Source organism: Magallana gigas, chromosome 7 (assembly GCF_963853765.1).
Source record: "Magallana gigas chromosome 7, xbMagGiga1.1, whole genome shotgun sequence".
NCBI classification, from domain to species: domain Eukaryota; kingdom Metazoa; phylum Mollusca; class Bivalvia; order Ostreida; family Ostreidae; genus Magallana; species Magallana gigas.
This window is the reverse complement of record NC_088859.1, coordinates 4,113,452-4,138,352: the sequence shown is the minus strand read 5'-3', so window position 1 is coordinate 4,138,352 and position 24,901 is coordinate 4,113,452. Positions and strand designations below refer to the sequence as shown.

At 34.8% G+C, this 24,901-nt stretch overlaps 1 protein-coding gene across 1 annotated transcript; it reads right to left on the bottom strand.

Moving 5' to 3' along the window:
- Window positions 1-1,998: 1,998 nt before the first annotated feature.
- LOC105318491 (patched domain-containing protein 3) lies at window positions 1,999-24,017 on the bottom strand. Its single transcript, XM_066066035.1, has 20 exons — window positions 23,749-24,017; window positions 21,881-22,127; window positions 21,254-21,324; window positions 21,037-21,153; window positions 17,774-17,897; window positions 17,024-17,121; window positions 15,260-15,380; window positions 14,363-14,486; window positions 13,832-14,004; window positions 13,233-13,481; window positions 12,667-12,844; window positions 12,406-12,561; window positions 11,733-11,860; window positions 11,363-11,518; window positions 10,636-10,761; window positions 10,155-10,299; window positions 9,511-9,632; window positions 9,103-9,282; window positions 5,738-7,152; window positions 1,999-4,663 (listed from the first exon to the last, which is right to left on the bottom strand). The coding sequence occupies exons 1-19, from the start codon at window positions 23,847-23,849 to the stop codon at window positions 7,135-7,137; spliced, it is 2,634 nt and encodes an 877-aa protein (XP_065922107.1). The 5' UTR covers window positions 23,850-24,017; the 3' UTR covers window positions 1,999-4,663; window positions 5,738-7,134.
- Between the last annotated feature and the right edge of the window lie 884 nt (window positions 24,018-24,901).

Sequence of the window (24,901 nt, the reverse complement as noted above, 5' to 3'; positions counted from 1 at the left end):
TTGCATCCTTGATAATGGAGATCAGGCTCTACATCTGAAGGTACATCTGTGATTCATTTATATGATAGTTAAATCAACCATGCAAGTTTGAAAAAAGTACTATTATCTATTTAACAAGTGACCTATTCCAATGAAACAAACTCAACCTCCTCCAGCATCTGAAACCTATGGCTCTGATTCAGCGTCCTTGCCTGTGCAGTGCATCATAATCACAAGATGCATCAAATTTGATAAAGACTGAACCAATAATAACTAAGATTTGTCTATCAAAGGGAACCTGCTCTAACAACTTTAACCAGCTCAAAAACCCCATCCAACATCCGAAACTTATGGCTCAGATTCAGCATTCAAGCCTCCCAAGTGCATCAGTATCATAAGACACACCATCCATGCAAGTTTGGTGAAGTAAGGACCAGTAATAAGTAAGATAAAATCATCAGAGGACCTTTAACCAACTCAAAAAACCTTAACCTCATCAGCATCCAAAACCTATGGCTCAGATTCAGCATTCAAGCCTGTCAAGTGCATCAGTATTATAAGACGCATCATCCATGAAAGTTTGGTGAAGTTAGGACCAGAAGTAACTTAGAAATTGCTATCAAAGGGCACCTGCACTTTAACCTGCTCCAAAAACCCAAGTCCATAAGTAGATCCAGATGCATCATCCATGCAAGTTTTGTGAAGTTAGGACAAGTAATAACTTAGATACAGGAACAGCACCAAAAAACCTAACCAGGTCCGGACGCCGACGCCAGGGGTATAGCATAAGCTTCCCCCGACTTCGTCTCGGTGAGCTAAAAATGACACTATTTGGAGGTTTTGATAGATGTACGCCTGTTTGAGTCATTAATTCGAAGTATTCACCATATTCAAAGGTAAATAAATCGATGATATGTTAAATATATATTATTTTGAATATTTAAAAAAAAATCAGATTTATTGATATTTTAAATTTTCAGTATCTTTTCCGTCCGTGTATAGGCATTTTACACGCCTTATCCACCCATCTTCTGATCAAAAATCGAAATATCGACGTCTATTTCTATCAGTTAGGATTTCTTTTTCACTTGATGTTATCATACTCGTCCGAATATTTCCGATATTGCTAAACATTGTTTCACAAAATGCATTTCAATGAGATTTTGGTAATTTATTTACTTCAAAATCGGCTAAGGATTACATCTGTACAAAATGTTATTAGTGATCGGTGCGTCGCCTCAAACGCTGGCGTCGCCGTTTTACTACGAGTTCCATCTTCCTGTGTCTTCGATTAAGAGATGTCCACGCTGTTTTGGGAAAACCCTCGTATGTCTATATTCAAATGTAACTTCAAAGTGTAGTGAAATTTTGTTGAAAACTTTAAAAGAAGATGAATTGAAAAGAACGAGTTTTTAAATTCAAAACTAACTTACTCCTATTTAGAATTTGAAATACATGCATCTGGAAAACAATGAAGTTTGATGATTTCAGAGATAAGGCACTGACAAACCTGTTTAACTGGAGCATATAACAATATTCCTGAAATTCTGCGCAGCAACTTTACAGTTGCGATGACAATAAAAGAGGAGTTATGGACTGGCAGACGGATCCACATCATTGCATCATCCACAACCCGATGTGTTGGATACCAGTACCATAAACTATGAGGAATAAGCAATAAATTAAAGATGTCTTCTTAACTGGTTATTTTGCCAGTGGAAGATTTATAAAAGACTGTTCATACGCCGACAGACACTAAAGTCTTTAATCAGACGGTTATATCTTGTTTGGTCACTAGTTTGTTGCCAATTAGATTTCGTAAGAAATATTGGGAAATATATTAGAAATATATTAAAAGTGAAAACGTCCCACTATCTACCTGATCAAAAGCATTGTTCCATTGTTACAGAAGAAGGAGTACAGGTAGATGTTTTTAGGGAGACGGGATATGGTTTTGGGGAGAAGGTGCCATTCCGAGCTATAACTATTAACGGGTCAAATGATGAAACAAAGCAGAACTGATCATAATATTTATTGATTAGAAACTTAAATATATAATCACACACGCTGAGAATCACCGGATTGTGGTAGGATTTCCTCGTACCCAGTGGAGTATTCCGTGGTTTAATTCAATAAATAAAACAAAGGCATAATGCGGACACCTAAATTGACAAAGAATAAAATACAAAAGTATTGCATGGCTTAAACATGTACCAGCCATACTGCGTCTGTTTAGCACTCAGATTAAAATTTGCTTAGAAAAATTTAATTCCAAACAGAAATTTAAATCATAATTGAAAAGCCTGCAGTGTCAACATAACCTGCACAGTAAAATCAACCAAAAAAACTGACAACAATCGCCATTGTGTAAAGGACTAGTGGTTTACAGCGAAAAGGAACAACACATTCTCAATGTTTCACAGCTTATTTTCTAAATAAAAAATGATCAAAACTTCTTATTATAGATACATAGGTTTGAGCTAAACTATCAATAAAATATTGTTTGAGAGAAGAGATACCTATTACTATACACGTATAAAAACAGATTCTGTTTTGACTTGACGCATCAAATTGTAAATATTTTCCATTGCAAAAACAAGCAAAAACAAAATCATTTAAATAAAGTAATTATTTAAATAAGCCTGAGAAGATAGAAAATTCTATTTAAAAAAAACCCTACAGTATCAATACTCCACTTCCAGTTGATTTCAAATTAAGACTAGTGTATTACAACCGAACATAACTATTAGTACATAGTGACACAGTCAGCCGGGTCTCTGTGATACAATGAGTAAAGAACTTTATATAATTTGGTCCCCATGATTTGCATTATTTAAAGGTTTTAGGTACATTAAATTGCTATGTTGTTTTTTTTTTTTTGAAAAATTTAATATATTTTTCACCTAATTATTTGATTTATTTCTACCCACTGGTAGTATGTGATGTCAGAAGTTACACTATTTTTAAATTAACATTTTCTCATCTTTTTTTTCAAATGGGAAACATAGAGCGACACTTTGAGGAAGGAGAATTTCTATACAACTCTGATGAAAGTACTAGCTTTTTTTGTTCAAGCATGTGCTCAATGTTCTCTCAAAGAAAAACACTATTAAAAGAAGGTGGTTAATGCTTAAAATGCAAAAAATGGCTGGAAACGGTTGAATTTTCGTCTTATTTTTGAATTGTAGGCATTTGGATCAAAATGAAATTGATTAAAAAACTTCATATTTTATCTATAAAAAGACAACAATGAATTACTGAAAAAGGATGAGGCTCATTTTTTGAGGCCATTTTAGGCCTAAAACATATACAGTCCTTTACTGTTGATTTAGGAAGCTGACCGTGGGTGCCATTGTTTCTAGTCATTTATTGCACAGTCTATATTCACAGTCTGACAGACTGAACTAACAATATCAGAAGACTGGACCTCACAAACAAAGCAGCAAACAAGGTTTAGATAAAAATAAAACAGACAGTCTTCTGATTGTAGCATCTCAGATGCAAATAAACATGACATATCATGATTTGATATAGGTATGCAGTATCAATTTGACACGTTGTAGCAATATTAATACATGTACCTGCATTGTTTATAATTCTTTAAATAATCAGTTAAAAATCTCCATCCTTGTTCATCTAAACACTGAAATAGTTTTTTCTCCAATATTTTTTCACACATTTTTCATGGTTGGTAAAATATTGATAATTATTAAAATGCATATTCATTTTAGGTCTATCTGTACCACCTTAATTCTCCTTGGCCGATTCATTGACATGCACAACTCTTAGAGATTAATATTAAGATATGACCTCTTTAGCTATGAACTGTTATTTATTAAAGAAATAGTCTATATATTTTAGCATTTAGATTTGGGCATTTCCCTATATTCTTACATAAGTACTTTCCTATATTTTAGAGTTTATAGAGTTCTCCTTTTAAAGGAGATGAATATTGTCTAAAAATGGCCACGGCCATTGACCCTCTAAATAATATTGTGCTGTTTGCAAGATTTAACTCTCTTGACATTGTATTGTTCCATGAATCATAATTCACATACTATATGATGGCCAGGTGATCACCAACATCAACAACAATCATTAATAATTATTATTAAAAATCATAAAAAAAAACTACCCTTGTATGAATAAAACTTGAAAACAAAATGTGACACATACAGGGAACAGAAAGTCTGTCTAATAACATGTATCTACTAAAGTTTGGATAACATAAGAACAAAGAAATGTGTGTTTACACTACATTCACTGGTATTGACTGCTTTACCATTTGCTACAAGTTATCATAATAATCACAGACAAATATCAATCAATCCTGAGATAAACCCGACACGTTCCCTTGTTAACCCTCAAGTTCATGTCAATACAGAACAAATATTGTTGGGAGTGAGACAATCCAAAAGTCTGATCAGTTCCACAAGGGAATTCCCTTGCTTAAATATTGTTTTCTCTCAGATTAGCAATCCTGGTCACATTAGTGTTATTTTTTCATGACTAAACATATAGATGATGTTGATAAAGTTTTTCGGCATGACACTGACTTTGATGAGGTAGTCATGAGGAGACTACAAGGAATGAGACTTCAAATATACACCATCACTGCTTGGCAGCCATTTTGGTTACTATAGAGACATACTTGATCCGCAGAAAATATGAGGCTCTGTTTACCCTGTAAAAAAATCAATTTAATTCAATGATATCAACCATTCATTAGATTAAATATAATCAGTCTATTATCAGGTAAAATCATCTTAGTCTACCATCAGGTTATATGATATCAGTCTAATATCAGGTAAAATGATATCAGCCTATCATCAGGTAAAATGATATCAGCCTATCATTGGGTTAAATGATATCAGCCTATCATCAGGTTAATTGATATCAGCCTATCATCAGGTTAAATGATATCAGCCTATGGTTAGGTTAAATGATATCAGCCAATCATTAGGTTAAATGACATCAGCCTATCATGGGGTTAAATGATTTCAGCCAATCGTTAGGTTAAATGACATAAGCCTATCATCAGATTAAACAATATCAACCTATTGCCAGGTTAAATGATATTAGCCTATCATCAGGTTAAATGATATCAGCCAATCATAAGGTTTTTGATATCAGCCTATTGTCAGGTTAAATGATATCAGCCTATCATCAGGTTAAATGATATCAGCCAATCATTAGGTTAAATGACATCAGTCTATCATCAGGTTAAATGACATCAGCCTATCATAAAAAATGATATCAGCTTATCATCAGGTGAAATGATATCAGCCTATCATTGGGTTAAATGATATCAGCCTATCATCAGGTTAAATGATATCAGCTTATCACCAGGTTATATGATATCAGCCAATTGTCAGGTTTAGTGATATCAGCCTTTCATCAGGTTAAATGATATCAGCCTATCATAAGGTTAAATGATATCAGCTTATCACCAGGTTATATGATATCAGCCAATTGTCAGGTTTAGTTATATCAGCCTTTCATCAGGTTATATGATATCAGCCTATCATTAGGTGAAATGATATCAGCCTATCATCTGGTTAAATGATATCAGCTTATCATCAGGTTATATGATATCAGCATATTGTCAGGTTTAGTGATATCAGCCTTTCATCAGGTTAAATGATATCAGTTTAATATCAGGTTTAATGATATTAGTCTAGTATCAGGTTTGATGATATCAATTAATCATCACTGAACTATACTGTAAGCTTGTTGGAAGTCTGGAATCAATCTGTACCTGATTTATACTGGACTGCTCTCCTCTTGTGGTGAATACTTTTCCTCTCTACAAAAATCAAGATCAATGGATATTAAAGATTTTACTGTATTTCACATATCCATTAATTCAAAATATTTTTTCCTGAAACTCTGTGTGAGCTTACCTGTAACAGATAAAAAGATAAGATTTGAAATTGCATTTGAACAACTCCCTGTTGATTTGTTTTTTCAGACTGCTTCATTAAATATTTCACTGAATTGTTTAATTATCACTACACGTTCAGGTAGTTTGATTTCTTTGATTTACATTAATTGACATTTCCTGTTTATTAAGTTTGCAGATAGGAGATTATGGATAGGATATTTACATAGTGGAGAAAATTGATTTTTACAATCAACATCTGTAATTGATCAATAACAATCATCATTCATTCCTAATACCTAGGATACACTCAACTACATTTCATCAAGTGCACACAACTTTACTTAGAAGTCATAAGAAAAGTTTATTATATAATATAATTAGGATAATTTATATCATAGCTGAAAATTGATTTATAATTACAAGATAAAGAAAAATAACATGCAAATATTATCATGTATGACAAAGAAAAGTGCATATAATCAAATCAATCGGCTTACAATTTAGGAAATAATGGAATTTTTTTTTTGATGTTTTTTTACTCTGTAAGCTAGGCACTACCTGCTAGTGTTTAAATTGTGCAAATAGCAAATTACAGCAAGAATGGATCAATAAATCTGAGGAGGATGAAAGTAACAGCCGTGAAGAGAACACAAAACACCTAAAATTGAGATACATTTAGATCCTAAAAACAACATAAAATCTCCCAAATAAAGAGGACATTAAATCTAACAAATAGAGGGAATAGAAACCAATTCCATCAATAGAGAACATATTAGAAGCAGAAACAGAATCAGAGAGAGAGAGAGAGAGAGAGAGAGAGAGAGAGAAAAGCTTAATGTTAAAAAGCATTAGCAAAGAATCAAAATTCTGGCTTAGCTGTCAGAAAGCATGGACAGAAGATAATTAAAATTCTAGCTCCAAAAGCTTAGGATATTGTGAGAAGCCATGTCCATAAACTACTAGTATGTTTATTAAAGACAGCTTTAACAATATCATGCATTCAAACAACTGTTGATCTAAAGAACCATTTAATTAAATACAGCTTAGATTCTATTTGCACAACATATTACACATGTAATTTGTAAGCATTATAAACTACATTTTGTTCTAGTTTCCTAGGCAGAGCATTTAAGTTTCTGAACTCATCAAAAAGAAAAAAGAATAGCAAACCAAAGAGCCCAGCTTCCAAGCATGACACATTGAGTTTTAAGGAAGAAGTTACAAATCACAGCCAGGATTCAGGTAGACACTCATGCAGATGAGACAGGTACTTACCCCTTCACTGTATCCTAAACATACAAGTTTAAATGTAAATAGATTACATACACCTGAGATTCAAACCCTAGAAGTCAGAACCTCATATATGTACATATGTTTATATATGTACATGTACTCATGTCTTATCCTTTAGCATTCTTTAAAGCAATATGAGCTGTATTTTTTATAATTTTATTTTGCTTGAAAAAAACCTGCTAGTATGATAATTCTGCATGTAAGTTAAACTTTTATAATAATCAAGATTTGAAAAAATCATTAATTTTTGTCGAAGACAGATTTCTTTTCTAAGAAATATATAGCAGATCAATTTTTGTGCAGGACGTCAATAATTCAGTTTTGCTCCAGAAAGGCTTCTTAACGGCTTTTCCCACAAAAATTAACTAACAGAAATTCTAATAGAAACCATGATATTTTTTGTCATTATAGTAGAAAAAACATTTTCTTAAAAAATCAAAATTCCACATTAAAATTGCAGTTCATATTGCTGTAAGATATTTACAATGAATAAGTTAAAATCAAATCAACAAATAAACAGTTAATAATAACTACCGGCCGATAATCTCAAATACTTTGGGTTTTCTATTCAGTAGAAAACAAATGCACTGGTTTCAATGGAGATACAACTTTCATCAAATTGGATGTAAGAAATCTTAAAAGGGCTAAAATAATTGAAAATATTGATTTCAAAATTTAAATTCAAAGGGTTTACATACAGTGACACTTCTCAAAACCGGCAGGCTGTCGGACCGGACAAAATGGCCGGTTTACAGGGGGTGCTGGTTTACTGAGGTTCAGTAAACTCTAGGCATTGTTTAGGAGATTATTATTGATGTTCGATTTATCACTGCGTGAGTTCTAATCTTTACTATAAGTGTAGTATAAAATAGAATACAATAACTCATTATGAATCAAATCAATGAATTGAAAAATAAAACAAGAATAAACACCAAAAAAAACATGATTTCTCAATCATTAAATATAACAACATTTATTAAACAACCCATTATAAAGCCATTTTTAACACTCGTAATTAACACTGACACCCTGTCGAGTCGTTTTACCACCTTCCGTCAATTATAGGGGTGTCTCTGTCCTCTGCCTATACGCCGTTTTTTTGAGGGTATATTTCACACGTTTGTTAAAGGGGCACGGTCACGATTTTGGTCAATTTTTTTTTTTGATTTTATTATTTACAATGCTTCAGTAAGGCATTTTTAATAGGCAACCAAAATTTGAGTGTCATTTGTTGAGTTATAAGCGAGTTACAGAGCTTGCAAATCTTTGCTATGTAAACAAAGCGTTTGTTTACATTTCGCATGTTGAAGTGAAAATTCCAGTTTTAAACCTCAAATAAATGTGTTAATCGTTAGGAACTGTTTATTTATGCTTAAAATGAATAAGAAGATAGACAAATCAGCTTGAAAAAGATTTTTTGCTGGTATATTGAACCTATGTAAACAAAAACAGGGCACGAGCCTTGTTTACATGACAAAGAATTGTGAGCCCTGTATCTTGCTTAAAACTCATTGACTGACTCCCATATTTCATTTGGTCATTAGAAATGCATTCCTAAAGCATTGTAAATAATAAATGCAGAAAAATAAAATTTGACCAAAATCGTGACCATGCCCCTTTAAACCTCAGCCAACCAAAAAACACCGGTGTCCGTTATTCAGGGGGTGCCGTTTTTGTAATGGTTTAAATATAAGAAATAAAGAGAGAGCTGGCCGGAACTTTTTATATAGGCTGATATTGAGGGGGTACTGGTTTTCAGGGGTGCCGGTTTGAAAAGTTTCACTGTATTTAATGACACCAAAGCTGAAAGTATTAACCCAACTTTTTAGATGTATCTCCATTTCATAATATTCTGTTTAAGCTACAATTTTAGTCCTAATTGAAATAGTTAAAAAAGCGTTAACATAACATGATATCAATGTTGACTGCTTTGACCTCACACTGACCTGGTCTAGTAGTTTTGATCCCTCTACATGTCCATTGGACGCTTTATCCATCTCGATCTGTCGCCGTGGTGACATGTGGACAGAGGACGTGTGGTAGGGCTCGGGTCCCAACCAACTCAGCACCACAGGGAGGTACACTAATCCATGGAAAAGCCCAAACAGAACCACCGTGAAAAACACCTGTTACAGAGGGAGTAAAATATATGAAAGAATAACCAATCAAACACCACCAAATCAATGCAAATGAATGTACATAATTCTTATTGAAAACTACATAAAAAAACCAAAAATACCTTAAAAATTAAAGATACTAGCTCAATCACTTGAAAAGTGAAATAAGCAGAAAAATCAGAAAAACCTCAAAATTAAATTTAAAAAATTTTTTTGAAAGGAAGCCCAGATACTAACTCTAAAGAATAAGGAGAAACCATAGCTGTTGCTGTTGGCCAGGAGGACAAATGCCAGGAAGGTGCTGAATCCTCCATTAAACACGGCTGGTCCAATCTCCTTCAAGGCCATTACAGGGCGCTCTGTCGTAAAATAAAACATCCAAGATCTATCCTGAGTTTGCACCGGTATTTATTTTACATTCTAAATATATTGATTTCTCCTTATTGTTCGTTCTTATTTGATTCAGATTGTTACCATTTGTAACTTTATCTGTTTAGTTTTTAAACTAAAAGGGATAATTTTGTGGAATGCTGGTAAGAAAAATACAAACTTTTACAGAGAAAAAAAGGGACATATATACTGTAGAAGCACATTTTTTGATTGGGTTAAAATTTTGCTGTTTTTAAACCAAATAAAATTTTGTTGGCATTTAATTTCCTCAAAACATAATTTTTTAAATGTATTAACTCTGTATATTAATACTTGGGTTAAAAATTCGTTGTGGATTTAATTTCGTTGATTTATTCTGCCAACGAAAATAACGAAATTAAATTCCAAATGGTATATCTGCTTCTACAGTTTACCATGAATTACTGTAATCAAGCATGATGAAGCCACAAACTGAATAAACAAATTAACTTTGAATCTTACAGTTGACGTACCGTTTTTGGCACCTGACACAGTCATAAATGTATGTCCAATGTGGGCGGAGTAATCGACGGCTAGCCCCACACACAGTGTCAACAGAATACTGCTGGCCGTGTCGATAGTCACACCCCAAAAATACATCGTACCCGCCACATCTACCTGTTGTTAAATAGATGTGGACATAATGATATAATAGCTACAAAAGTTCATTGTACCTGCCACATTCACCTGAAGACAGTGATAAATAATATTACACAAACATGCAGGTCATCAAAATTACCTGCGTCTTCCATACACCACTCAGCAAAGTTAATATAACAATAACCTGGTTCAGGATAACTTATGTCTATGTAAACTGACATTACAGACAGTATAATACTGTATTAACGATGTTTGTGACAGATTTATATTTGAGATTTGACTTGAGTCTGCTGTGGAGGTAACATGACTTAAGTTTTTTTGTGAAATCGGAGCCAGGACCCCCAAATTACTCACCAGGGTGAAGATGACACAGGTGAACACGATTAGACTGGTCAGGACGTTGGCGATCAGGACCAGGGTCACAAAGAACACACACGCCCCCGCCAGGGCCAGGTTACGGTACAGCTCCACCTGTAATACCTGTCCAAAGAATGGAAACTGTGTCACTGTGACATATAAATGTCATCAGTATAGTATGTAGTTCATGTTTCAAATCCATAATTAGTTTTCAGAAATGTTAAATTAGTGGAATTACATGTACATGAATAGTGCCTGTTTGGGAGGGTAACAGTTGAAATTGACACCCCGAGAAAACCATTGTCAACCGACTCAAAGTAAAAGTTGACAATAGTTTTCGAGGGGTGTCAATTTAAACTGTTGCCCTCACAAAAAGGCACTATTTATTTCATTATACTGAATGTCTTAATTTTAAAGAAAACTTTATATTTTGTTAATAATAAAGTAAATTCTACGGCGAACCGTACACGCATAATTTATGCGCATGTAACAATTCATTGTGTTACCCATTGCCAAGTGTGTTGCTAACACTGAGGGTAATAGAACAGATTATAAACTGCATCTAAACCACAGTTTTTAGAATTTAACATGAAAGTATAATAATACATGTATAAGTAAAAGTATGATACTGTACATATGTAGAGAGCTTAAATATATTATACACCATTTCTTTTGCTTCACTCTACATTCATATTTAATATATGATTGTTTTATAATTTTAAACCTTGTTTGTTTCATAGGTTAGATACTGCGGGCAATACGGGAAACACATTCCTTTGGGAAGTCCAGAATTGTCCGTGATTTCCCGGAGATCTTCCATGGCATCGATTTCCGCCTGGGAGTTTGGTTGACTGGTGTGTCGCAGTGAGAAGTACATGGCCTGAAGAAATCAGAATAGCAAAACAACCTATCAGAGATATGTCTGGGGAATTACAATCCTAATAGGAAGTGCTGTAATTAATAAAAAATTTAATACTTTATACAAGGAGGATGCAATTTAAGGGATCCAACATAAAATGATTCATTCTAAGCTTCAACTCAGATGTAAATACAGGTGAGCATATCTACATTTGATGGCCCTGCACAACTCTCACCTTTAGGACAGGGGGGTGAGTGGTCTTGTCAAACTTAACAAATCTCTTGAAGGCGTGCCCTACTGGTGTATTCTCAATAAATGTTAGGGCCAGGGAATCAAACTCGTGCTCGTCGTACGGATAATGATCTGTGGAACAAGTTAACAGCAGCATACAGCATATCAACATTACAACGTACAAACAGTTCATTACAACGTACAAATAGTTCACTACAATGAACAAATAGTTCATTACAATGTACAAATAGTTCATTACAACGTACAAATAGTTCACTACAATGTACAAATAGTTCATTACATTGTACAAATAGTTCATTACAACGTACAAATAGTTCATTACATTGTACAAATAGTTCACTACAATGTACAAATAGTTCATTACATTGTACAAATAGTTCACTACAATGTACAAATAGTTCATTACATTGTACAAATAGTGTTATAATAATAAATTCTGGTAACAAAATATATCATTACATTCTATAAATAGATAAATTACATATTAAAGCTAGAGGCCAGTCTAGCACTTTAGGTCTGTCTCTTCAGAGACAACCTGCTGCCTCATTATGTATTGGGAGTAACAAAATACAATATGTTTAAATCAAATTCAATCAATGAATTATATATTTTGCATGATAATTATTTTTCAAATAAATGTCAAGAGTTAGACTTACTATACATGGCCAGGCTGGAATCATTAAGACTTCTAATCCAGGCGGTGAAGGCAGGGAACCAGCTTATGACTGTTCCATTCTCCACCCCTGGATCTGTGCTTATTCTGTACAGCATGTTGCTGAGGATCTTCTGACTAGAGCCGTAATGTATGTCACCTACAGAATAATTTTAAAGAATTTAAGAATTCTTTCCCCAACATCTGAAATAAATGTATGCTAAGGCAATCCTTTTGAAAATAACTTCTGTTTTTTCCAACTGACCACAGTACACATTGACGTCCACTCCGCGGTTCGGGAAGTACTTATCCTGGGCTTTGAAGAACTTGTGGGCATAGGAATTGGACGGAATGTACATAGTGAGGTCAAAGTCCTGCTTCAGGTGGTAGAAGCCGTAGATGTTGACCCCCAACAGAGAGACTGTCACCAGCATCACAATAATCTAAAACAAGGAAACAGTTTACTGTAGATTTCTTAAAAAGCGAGTACTTAATTCCGCAATTTAATGGTTTTGCATCAAATCGCGAGAATAAAAAATCTCGAACGCCAATTTTTTGTCCCAATTCCAAATAATTTACATATGTCCCAAAAAAAAAAAGCAAGATTTTAAAATCCACGAGATGCGCTTCTTGCAATTTTATGGGGATATTAATTCCTTGCGTTTGATTAGGAATTTACAGTATTAGATGAAGAAATACTGTGCATTTATTGAACCAATACTGGTTGGAAAAAAATTAAGGCCATTATTAAACTGAATACAGAACAATTCAGCATATAAATTTTAAAGTTATTTTTTTCCTTGGCAATGTTTCTAGTGACCTTGTACAAACCTTGGATGGTGTCTTCATCAGGAATGGTCCAATGTAATTCTCAAAGGCCAGAGCCAAGAAGTTTTTCTGACTGCATTTATTTGGCTCAAAGCTTTTGTAGGCTAAACAGCACAGAATGGCATCTCTACGGGCAGCAATACGCTTCTGATCCAGAGTCAGACACGCCACAAAAAAGGTCGACTGAAGGATGAACAGGGCCAGGATTCCAAGGGCCGCATCAATACAGAAGGCACTTAGGCCTGGTATAACCTACAGAGATACCAACAGTGATTAACAGTATAACATACTGTGTACAAATATTACAGAAAAAAAGGTCACATCGATCTGAATGAGCTTGAGACAACCAACAGAAACTGTGAGGCATAACGTTCTAGTGTATATACTTGACACACAGGCCACATTTTACAGATACTACGGTACAACTATTAATATGATTACAATGAAGCTCTCTGTTTGCTCAGGTCTGATATAACTATGGGGACACCAACAGTAAATCAACTGGGTAGTATAAGATACTGTGAACATATCATAACTTGACAAACAAGCCACAGTTTACAAACAGATGTGAATCGAATTACAACATAGTTCTCTGTACCTACCGTGGAGGCGCCGATTGCAAAGGCCACGATGTCCGTCACAGAGGTCACAGTCACTGAAACCCCAGCGTGCTTCATCGTCATGGCAACTTGTTCAGGGAGGGGAAGCTTCAGCTCCTCGGGGGTAAGATTCTTCCAGGCTTCCACAATGACAAACATGTCATCCACCCCTATACCTAGTACAGAAAGGTCAAGGATTTTAAAGGCAGACGCTTAATACATGTACCTTGACATCATTTAAAAAGAAATTGAACTGTGACAAGAAATAAACAACAAATTACTAAAAAAAAAAACAATGAAGCAACAACCTTTTATTTTGACCTTAAAAAAATTTAAATACCCCAGTAATATTTTCTCATTTGACATTTTTACCTCCTGGTTTATCTTTGATTTACTTTTCTAGTGGTTAAAAGAAACTAGATTTGAAAACCTTGCTTTGATCAGACACGTGGACAGAGTGTCACTCATACACTGGTACTTGGTGTAAATTATTGAAAATAATAAATAATCTTAAGATGATAAAGAAATAATTACCTAGCAACAAAAAAGGCATTAGGGCATGTACAGGTCCATATATAACATCGAATGTAGTGGCTAGTCCGTAGGCAAACCCGATGGACATTCCTACACTCAACAGTCCAGCCAATGACAGAAGGAGCTAAAACAGACAGACAGACCAACTACATGTAACTAGTGTTACAGTCTACATATGGACATCAGCAGCTAGAGCAAACAGGCAAACCAACTAAACAAAGCTACAGGATTTGTGTATGTCATCTTGAACACTGAAACAGCGGAAATCAGTTAATATTTTTTCCATGTAAAAATTACGAATTTCAAAGTATTGTGTGTTGTCATAAAAACTACCGTTCCTATGATGGGACTTATTTCATGATACAGCAAATCTTGTTCATAGCAAATTTCAAGGGACCATAGAAAAATCTTCGTTATAGTCATAATGGAGAATATTCGTTATATAAATAATAAAACATGTTATAATTTTGCCTGTGGATGTCTTGAAATTCCTTCTTTATAGCCTTGTTTGTTATATGTGACAATTTTCTATAGATTTATATAAGAACTTTGCTGGGACATTTAAGATCAAATAAGAATTTGATATAGCCATAATTTCGTTATATCTGTGTTTGTTATATTCGAGTGTTGCTGTATATCAATAAAAGAGCTCTCTGCAAAGGGATCTTTGGAGCAAGAATCAATTACAAAAGGAAATGTTTCTAGCATTTGAAATAAATTCAAAGTTCAAGGAACGAAGTTTTATACACATATTTGTTTAATCTTATTACAATTAAGTATGCTTATTCTATATTAGCTATGAATCACAATGGCGACATATCTGGTGGTCTAGACAATATCATGCTTTGTTATGATGGAGACATTTCTGGTGGCCTAGACAATATCGTGCTTTGTTACCTTGTGTTCTATGAGATTGAACCTTCCAAGTGTGACAATGACAAAGATCAAGACAATGCAGATGCCAACCGTAAGGAGGTTAATATCATCGTTCACCGCGCCATATCCTTCATCATCGAAACTGGATAGAAAAACACCAAAAGGGGCAATACTTTACAGATTCAAATACATGTACTTGCATTAAATGGACAAGGTTTAAATTCAATTGAAATTGAAGTTATTAATTAACATGATGAATTTAAAGATCCAACATCTGTTCAGTAAAATACACTAATCTTATAGATAAGAGCTATGAACAAACATTTCATGATATTTTGATTAACCAAACTAAAGTTTTGATTGTTTGATCATACACACAGTGGTATTTTAGGCAGTTTTCAGCTTACTGCATTCTTCACTTCAATTTCCCCCATGTGTATATTACAACATTTACAGTAACTACAGCATCATTGGCGGATCCAGAGGAGCGGTTCCGGGGGTCGGAACCCCCCCTTTCTCTGGGACATAATTTTTTTTTTTGAAAACTTGTAATGCCCATTTAAAGGCAATTGTCCCCATTTATAATATAAATACTGTAATTATTTCAAAGAAATGCTTTAAAATTGCTAATTTAAAGAATTTTTTACAACGCACCGTATTTTACATGTACATGTATTTCTTATATGAAAAAACCCTAACGATATTTTTTTTATCGAAAAAGGTACTCCCCATCAGCATCCGGTGCTCACATCTTTGAGTAAACATGTGGAAAATTTTAAAAAAATTAACTAAGCAGTGTCGCTAAAAACACAGATTTATAATAACATCTCTAACATCTACAATGTATTGTCTACTCTATTTCTTTAAAAAATGGATTATAGTTAATTTTATGCAAGTTATGCTATTTTTCTGGAATGCTAGCTATACCGTACCTTCACACCCACATGAAACACAAAAGAAAGCCCTTTTTTGTTTTGTTTCCAAAAATCGGAAATTATGTTACAAAATACCGTGTAAGGGGTTTATATATAAACCATTATGAAAATGCACAACTTTTCAAAACTTTCCTGAATAATATTAGATCGCATCTGTATACTAGTGCCGGGTGATGTGGCGCACTCATTATACAGAGGTCACATCAAGTTCCCTGGGACGACTATTGCTTGTACAATTGTATTTCACATGTTCCATCCATTCAGCAGATAAACTATCCCCATTTTTGTCATATCCTATCATTTAGACCTTTATTTAAGAAGGCAACCGATTGAAATCAAAGTCAATAAATAGTTCAGAATTTAACCATCAAAGACATAAAAAAAGATTTACCAAAAAATTAATTTTTTGTCGTAATAAGTCTGAATTATTTGTGGTTTCATTCTGTTTCTTTCTATTAAGCATAGCATAGATGCACGTTCTCATTGCTGGAAACTTGGTTTTTTTTTAAAGGCTGGAAATTATGCAAATCTTCCTTACCTAAACCAAAACGCTCAATAATGCCGTGCACTCTGATATTAAAATAGATGTGAAATAGATATTGATGAGATACATGTTCATTCAATTTACGCACGGAAAACGTTAAAAAGGCCTTGTTTATTGACAAATAATGTATTTTGCACGTATTGATTTTCATCAATTGGAATCCCCCCTTTTCAAAATTGCTGGATCCGCCTCTGAGCATAACCTCTTTTACACAGCTTCATCAATGAAATGAATTTTCAAAAGAAAGGGAATTGTCTCTGCCCTTAAAATTCCAAAGGTAGCCCTGAATGATGATGATATTCGTACCTGCGAGTGGCGTATACATAGGTCTCCTGCAGGTGAGCATGACCTTTCTGCACTAACTCAATGACCTCAGATTCCCACTTTTGAGCTGATGGTCTCATCTGAATGCAACAGTACAAAGGATGCACTTATGTGAGCAGTACAACTTATTAACAGGTCACAGAAGAATGTACTTAAGTGAGCAGTGTGACTTATTTACAGGTCATACAAGAATGTACCAAAGCGATCAGTATGACTTGTTTACAGGCGATGGATGAATTTTCCTTGTGTCTTGATCTATCTGTATTTACACTGTACATGTATTATACATTAAGTTTTTTGTTGTGACAAGTCATTTTTGCTAAGTACATTTTACTTGCACATTGTTTACTGTTTAGGATATCTTAAAAGAATAAAAGATCATTTCTAAAAATATGCAAAAAAAAACAAATATTTAAAAATGCTTATAATTAAGTAAAACTAAGGTAAATTTACATATATATATGAATAATTTATTTTCATTCATTATACCCATTGTATTTGAGTTATAAAAGTTTTACAATAATATACAATAAAAAAGAAGGACTCCTGAGACATCTGCCTCTTAATCATTCATTTTACAACAGTGTACAACTGTACATTGATCAAGCCGTAAACATATCTTCCTTTAAATATTCCACTTTACCCAAGTTTACACTGATCTTCCCGTAAGCATCATGTTCCTTCTTCCAACAGATTATAACATTGAACACGACCAAATTATTTTACACATACCTTTTCTTTATCATTGAGGACAAACAGCATGGAGGCTGCTCCGGCGGCCATGATTTGACCCCGCGAGTCAAACTGAATCCGTCCCAGCATGGTGGTGGCATCCAGCTTGTTGTGGTACAACGGGCTAAACAGGCACAAACAATGTGATTAACCAATACATGTAGCTTGTTGTGGTACAACGGGCTAAACAGGCACAAACAATGTGATTAACCTATACATGTAGCTTGTTGTGGTACAACGGGCTAAACAGGCACAAACAATGTGATTAACCAATACATGTAGCTTGTTGTGGTACAACGGGCTAAACAGGCACAAACAATGTGATTAACCTATACATGTAGCTTGTTGTGGTACAACGGGCTAAACAGGCACAAACAATGTGATTAACCTATACATGTAGCTTGTTGTGGTACAACGGGCTAAACAGGCACAAACAATGTGATTAACCTATACATGTAGCTTGTTGTGGTACAACGGACTAAACAGGCACAAACAATGTGATTAACCAATACATGTAGCTTGTTGTGGTACAACGGGCTAAACAGGCACAAACAATGGGATTAACCAATACATGTAGCTTGTTGTGGTACAACGGACTAAACAGGCTCAAACAATGTGATTAACCTATACATCCAGCTTGTTGTGGTACAACGGACTAAACAGGCAGGAACAATGTGATTAACCTATACATGTAGCTTGTTGTGGTACAACGGGCTAAACAGGCACAAACAATGGGATTAACCTATACATGTAGCTTGTTGTGGTACAACGGGCTAAACAGGCACAAACAATGTGATTAACCTATACATGTAGCTTGTTGTGGTACAACGGGCTAAACAGGCACAAACAATGCGATTAACCTATACATGTAGCTTGTTGTGGTACAACGGGCTAAACAGGCACAAACAATGGGATTAACCTATACATGTAGCTTGTTGTGGTACAACGGGCTAAACAGGCACAAACAATGGGATTAACCAATACATGTAGCTTGTTGTGGTACAACATGCTAAACAGGCACAAACAATGTGATTAACCAATACATGTAGCTTGTTGTGGTACAACGGACTAAACAGGCACAAACAATGTGATTAACCTATACATCCAGCTTGTTGTGGTACAACGGACTAAACAGGCAGGAACAATGTGATTAACCTATACATGTAGCTTGTTGTGGTACAACGGGCTAAACAGACACAAACAATGTGATTAACCTATACATGTAGCTTGTTGTGGTACAACGGACTAAACAGGCACAAACAATGTGATTAACCAATACATGTAGCTTGTTGTGGTACAACGGACTAAACAGGCACAAACAATGTGTTTATCCTATACATCCAGCTTGTTGTGGTACAACGGACTAAACAGGCAGGAACAATGTGATTAACCTATACATCCAGCTTGTTGTGGTACAACATGCTAAACAGGCACAAACAATGTGATTAACCAATACATGTAGCTTGTTGTGGTACAACGGACTAAACAGGCACAAACAATGTGATTAACCTATACATCCAGCTTGTTGTGGTACAACGGACTAAACAGGCAGGAACAATGTGATTAACCTATACATGTAGCTTGTTGTGGTACAACGGGCTAAACAGACACAAACAATGTGATTAACCTATACATGTAGCTTGTTGTGGTACAACGGGCTAAACAGGCATAAACAATGTGATTAACCAATACACGTAGCTTGTTGTGGTACAACGGGCTAAACAGACACAAACAATGTGATTAACCTATACATGTAGCTTGTTGTGGTACAACGGGCTAAACAGGCACAAACAATGGGATTAACCAAAACATGTAGCTTGTTGTGGTACAACATGCTAAACAGGCACAAACAATGTGATTAACCAATACATGTAGCTTGTTGTGGTACAACATGCTAAACAGGCACAAAACAATTTGATTAACCTATACATGTAGCTTGTTGTGGTACAACGGGCTGAACAGGCACAAACAATGTGATTAACCTATACATCCAGCTTGTTGTGGTACAACGGACTAAACAGGCAGGAACAATGTGATTAACCTATACATGTAGCTTGTTGTGGTACAACGGGCTGAACAGGCACAAACAATGTGATTAACCTATACATCCAGCTTGTTGTGGTACAACGGACTAAACAGGCACAAACAATGTGATTAACCTATACATGTAGCTTGTTGTGGTACAACGGGCTAAACAGACACAAACAATGTGATTAACCTATACATGTAGCTTGTTGTGGTACAACGGACTAAACAGGCACAAACAATGTGATTAACCAATACATGTAGCTTGTTGTGGTACAACGGACTAAACAGGCACAAACAATGTGATTAACCTATACATCCAGCTTGTTGTGGTACAACGGACTAAACAGGCAGGAACAATGTGATTAACCTATACATCCAGCTTGTTGTGGTACAACATGCTAAACAGGCACAAACAATGTGATTAACCAATACATGTAGCTTGTTGTGGTACAACGGACTAAACAGGCACAAACAATGTGATTAACCAATACATGTAGCTTGTTGTGGTACAACGGACTAAACAGGCAGGAACAATGTGATTAACCTATACATCCAGCTTGTTGTGGTACAACGGACTAAACAGGCACAAACAATGTGATTAACCAATACATGTAGCTTGTTGTGGTACAACGGACTAAACAGGCACAAACAATGTGATTAACCAATACATGTAGCTTGTTGTGGTACAACGGACTAAACAGGCACAAACAATGTGATTAACCTATACATCCAGCTTGTTGTGGTACAACGGACTAAACAGGCACAAACAATGTGATTTATTAACCTAGTATACATGTAGCTTATCTTTATTTGTCATATGTTAAAATTTTATTTTATTGTCCTTGTTTTTAATAAATTGCATACCAAAAGAGAGTAGTACATGTAATAATGGTGATGAAAGATGTACATTTGTACCTTCACACAGGTGAGATCTGTTCAGAGATATACTTAAAATTATGAACAGGTGTGATGCAAATGAAAAAGGAGAAATCTTCTTTTTGAGTGTATTCAGATTTTAACAACTTTGCTAGTTGGGGAGAGGCAAAGAATTTCATGTAACTTATCAGCACTGCTATCCACTAAAAAGGGAACGACTTAATGCAAAGTGAAAGTCATCACAAAGAAGCAGCTCAATACAATGTACATGTAGCAGAGATCTAGAGTTGACAATGTTGTTATGCCATAAACATATTTGTTTAATGTACACTGTTTCACACCAAACACTCTTTGCCCACCTGGTTTTGACTTGGTTGATGTCCCTGATTACATCGTTATACGTCAGGTGAGCTATTGCACTTTTGTTGTACGACCAAATCTCCAGGATACTGCTCACCTTGCAATGGCGTGCAACTCTGGACACAAAATCAATAATAACAGTCAATTTCAATCACAATAATAATCAGCTCTGAATCAATTTCAGTCAAGATGTGTAAATAGATTTTGAAAAATTACCTGAGGCACATATGGTGATATGAATACTCATTGTCATGGAATGATATTGCTTTTTCATAAAGATCCATCATCTAAAATATAGCATTCAAATACTCTTACAAAAAAGCAATTTACATGGGGCTGGACTTGCTTTAGCTAGATTATAATGAATTTTCCTCTCATCTGATAAAAAATAGCTATCAGCTTTCTAAATTAAACTGTCATCACAAAATGCAACACTGGGCAAACAAATGACCTTTCCCACAGCTGTTGTTTTCAGTTGAGTTATCCAACATTGAACATTCTCATTTGATTATTTATTTTAGCTAAATATTTACATTTTTTAAAAATATCCTTTAAAACAAAACAATTTGACTGGAATGTAAATGCATTGCAACATCAAGAGGTTTTGACATATATTTGATGCATGAAGTAAAATAAAATCTTGCTCTATCAATGCGCATAAAAATTATCATTCCTGGCAAAACATGTACCCGGTACACAAATCAAAAATTTCTACAATAACAAAAATATCGTTATAACATCTGAGTTTATATAGAAAAAACAAACCAAGTTGAAAACTGAATGAAGTACGGCATTAATCTGAATAAAACCCACAAAAAAACAAGAAACTTTTGATAGTCTTACTGCATTCAAGGATCTCGGTGATAGAATGTTATTCTCTACAGCTATGACCTTGGCATATCTGGTGTCGGGAGGAAAGTTTTCGGTCATCCATTTCTTCTCCTCCTGTATGCGGGAGTAGGACGGCACCCACAGTTTCTCTGTTATATCTGTCTCCTTGAATTTAACCATTCCAATGGAGGCAATGCCACAGACAAGGAAGCTCAGTGCGATTGTTAACACAGGGAATGTACCCACGAAGTGACCCACACTGCAATATCATACACTTGCTTTAACTGTTCAGGTAAAGACACTTAATACTGCGCCTTAATTTATGATATACCGGTATGAACCCAAGGCTTACACGCCGTATCCCAAATTAGGATGAAAATAATCAAAATCAGGGTTTTAGAAGCTCTAATGGTTCATATTTTTATTGGGTCAACTAATAAGGAAATTTTTCAGAACCAAAGATCTAATGGGTGAAAGTAGACAGCAATATTAGGATAGCCACAGTTCTATAACTACATGTATGTGGACAGTTCTATAACTATGTTGAAAAGATGTTTATTGCAGTGTGCACAAAACAATGTGAATATTTTAGGACTTTCCATGCAGTTAGTTCACACTCTGCAATATCACTATATCAGTAACAGAACTAGAGTTCTGCATCTAACTGCAAAAATTCAGCATGCCTAACTGAAAGCATGAAATTTTCATTACTCCTCAGACAAGATTAAACTATTTACATGTTATACAATTATTACAATGTATGTATAATGTTAATATGTTCACTTCAGTTCATAAAAGAACAATGCATTTCTACTGCTAGTGTCTTATCAACTGGATACATGACACATCTACCGGTGTACATAAAATCACCACCATAGCACTGTATTTAAAGTGTGCCCCACAGATGCTTGAGGACAGGATCAACCCCCCCCCCCCCCAAGATTATAGACCCCCGGGACTTTATTACTATTTTACTTTTATAAATTATCCTTTTATGACATATTTCTAATCTAATTTATACATTCATTGCTCAAAATTACCTAAAACAAATATTTTTTAAAAATCAGACCCTCTACATATATAATACAAGAAGGTTGCTAACTTTGTCTGCCAGCCGAGAGGCACTGCCGATGAATATTTGTTGAAATATACTATCAAACTACATCTACCAGTAAAAACGGTGACCTCATGTCGTAGCCCGATAATTCCCTTCACTGAATATCTGCATGCGGCGATGCCATGCCCGTGTAAATACATTCATAAGGTAAATAGGACAATTTTTGCCGACAAGTTGCAAGTTTTGAACCGATCCATCTAGAACCAACGGAAGTGAGGGTTTATCGCAAGGAAGATAACTCCAAGAGATTTACGAAATTGCATGGCAAACTCGAAAAAAGTACGATTCATAAGAAGTATGAATTCTAATCAAGCCACGAAGAACTGAAAACTTTTTTATCGTCTTGGGTACTGCAAAATCTAAAAGAAGGCACTCATACTGAGTGTATTACAACGGAAGACATAAAAGAGAAAATAAAGAAATTAATGTTACTAGTTACTTCCGTTGATTCTAGATGGACGAAGTAAGCAACCTTCTTGTATTACCGGTATATGTTCAGAAGGTCTGATTTTTTAAAAAATGTTTGTTTTATGTAATTTTAGGCATTGGATGAATAAATTAGATTAGAAATATGTCATAAAAGGATAATTTAATGAAAAAAAAATAAAGCCCCGGGGGTCTATATATTGGGGCGGGGGGGGGGGGGGGGGTCGATCCTGTCCTCATGCACCTGTGGTGTGCCCAATTTTATCATGTCTATTGTTGGTCTAATGATAAAAACCAACTAAATACAATGCCACCACATCATTAAAAAAAAACTTACTGATAAAACCCCGTCTCCAGACTCCATATTATGCCGTGGCTGATCTTTCTCAAGTATTTATTACATTGGCAGATCGAATTGCTCTGTGATTTTTGATGCATTCTTCAGCAGGACTTTGACTAGAAAATATAACAACCTTTATCACAGACGTAGCGTACAAGTCTACCGTATACATTTGTAACGTGACATAATTTATTAATTGTGGAGCGGTCACGAATATTTATCGTGTTTATCTTCCTTGACACCTCACAACCGGAAATAAGGCACAGAACATACACACCGACTTGATATCGGGTAAAACATCCGAATAATGAAAATAGAATGACATGATCGCCAATAAGACGGTGTAGTACCTAAACGGCTGCTATCAGTAAAAAACAGCGTTCGGTGTTTCTATTCGAAAATTGAACGGTTGCTAGTTGAAAAAAAACATGCACGAAACGCATGGATCAAGCCACAAAATTGACGAAAAATGTACCCAAACCATGTAAGTGTTTGAATAATCCGTGTGCACGGAACATGTAAGGTATTATTATAATATTTTATAAATATAGTTTGGAAAATGGGTCCTATGAATAACCAGAAATAGAGAAATTTCCTAGGTCGGTGACGAACTAAAAGGCTGTTACAACCAAGTTTTAAGCTGATATTTTCATCTACAAATCATAGTTTGTTTGTTCTATATTATGAAAAAAGCATTTATCTATTCTGATTCATTAAGTAATACAAAATAAACAAGAAAGTATATTTTGATCGAAATAATTTGACATCAAATGATTTTTTAAAGTAACGGTTGCTATTTGAAATACTGATATGTTCGCACCGGCTATAAACTGAATACGATGCACCGGCTACTATATGAAACTTAAATTTCTTTTCCAGCTAGAAAAAGAAAATCAAACTTATGGCTGCACAAGCCTAAAAAATCTAAAACACATCACACAGAATGTGAAGCATCAAGTGCTTCAACGAATTCAACTCCACCAATTCGCGTTCAACCATGTAGCTCTAATCTACGAAATGCACCCTTAAAAGCCATGATTCCACAGTAACCTATGACATATTTAATTAAGTCTGTCCAAAGTTACGTACTGTTTCTTTCACCTTTGAGCCATATTTTTTTTTTTTTACAAAATACACATAAAGAGAATAA

What these genes read in the sequence shown, in the direction of transcription:
- LOC105318491 (XM_066066035.1), bottom strand. Translation starts at nt 23,849, where the DNA reads ATGCATCAAAAATCACAGAGCAATTCGATCTGCCAATGTAATAAATAC. An exon ending in TCAATCTCATAGAACACAAG is followed by an intron (nt 14,487 to 15,259) that starts GTAACAAAGCAC and finishes TGTCTGTTTTAG; the next exon opens with CTCCTTCTGTCATTGGCTGG. An exon ending in TAACCTATGAAACAAACAAG is followed by an intron (nt 10,762 to 11,362) that starts GTTTAAAATTAT and finishes TTCTTTGGACAG; the next exon opens with GTATTACAGGTGGAGCTGTA.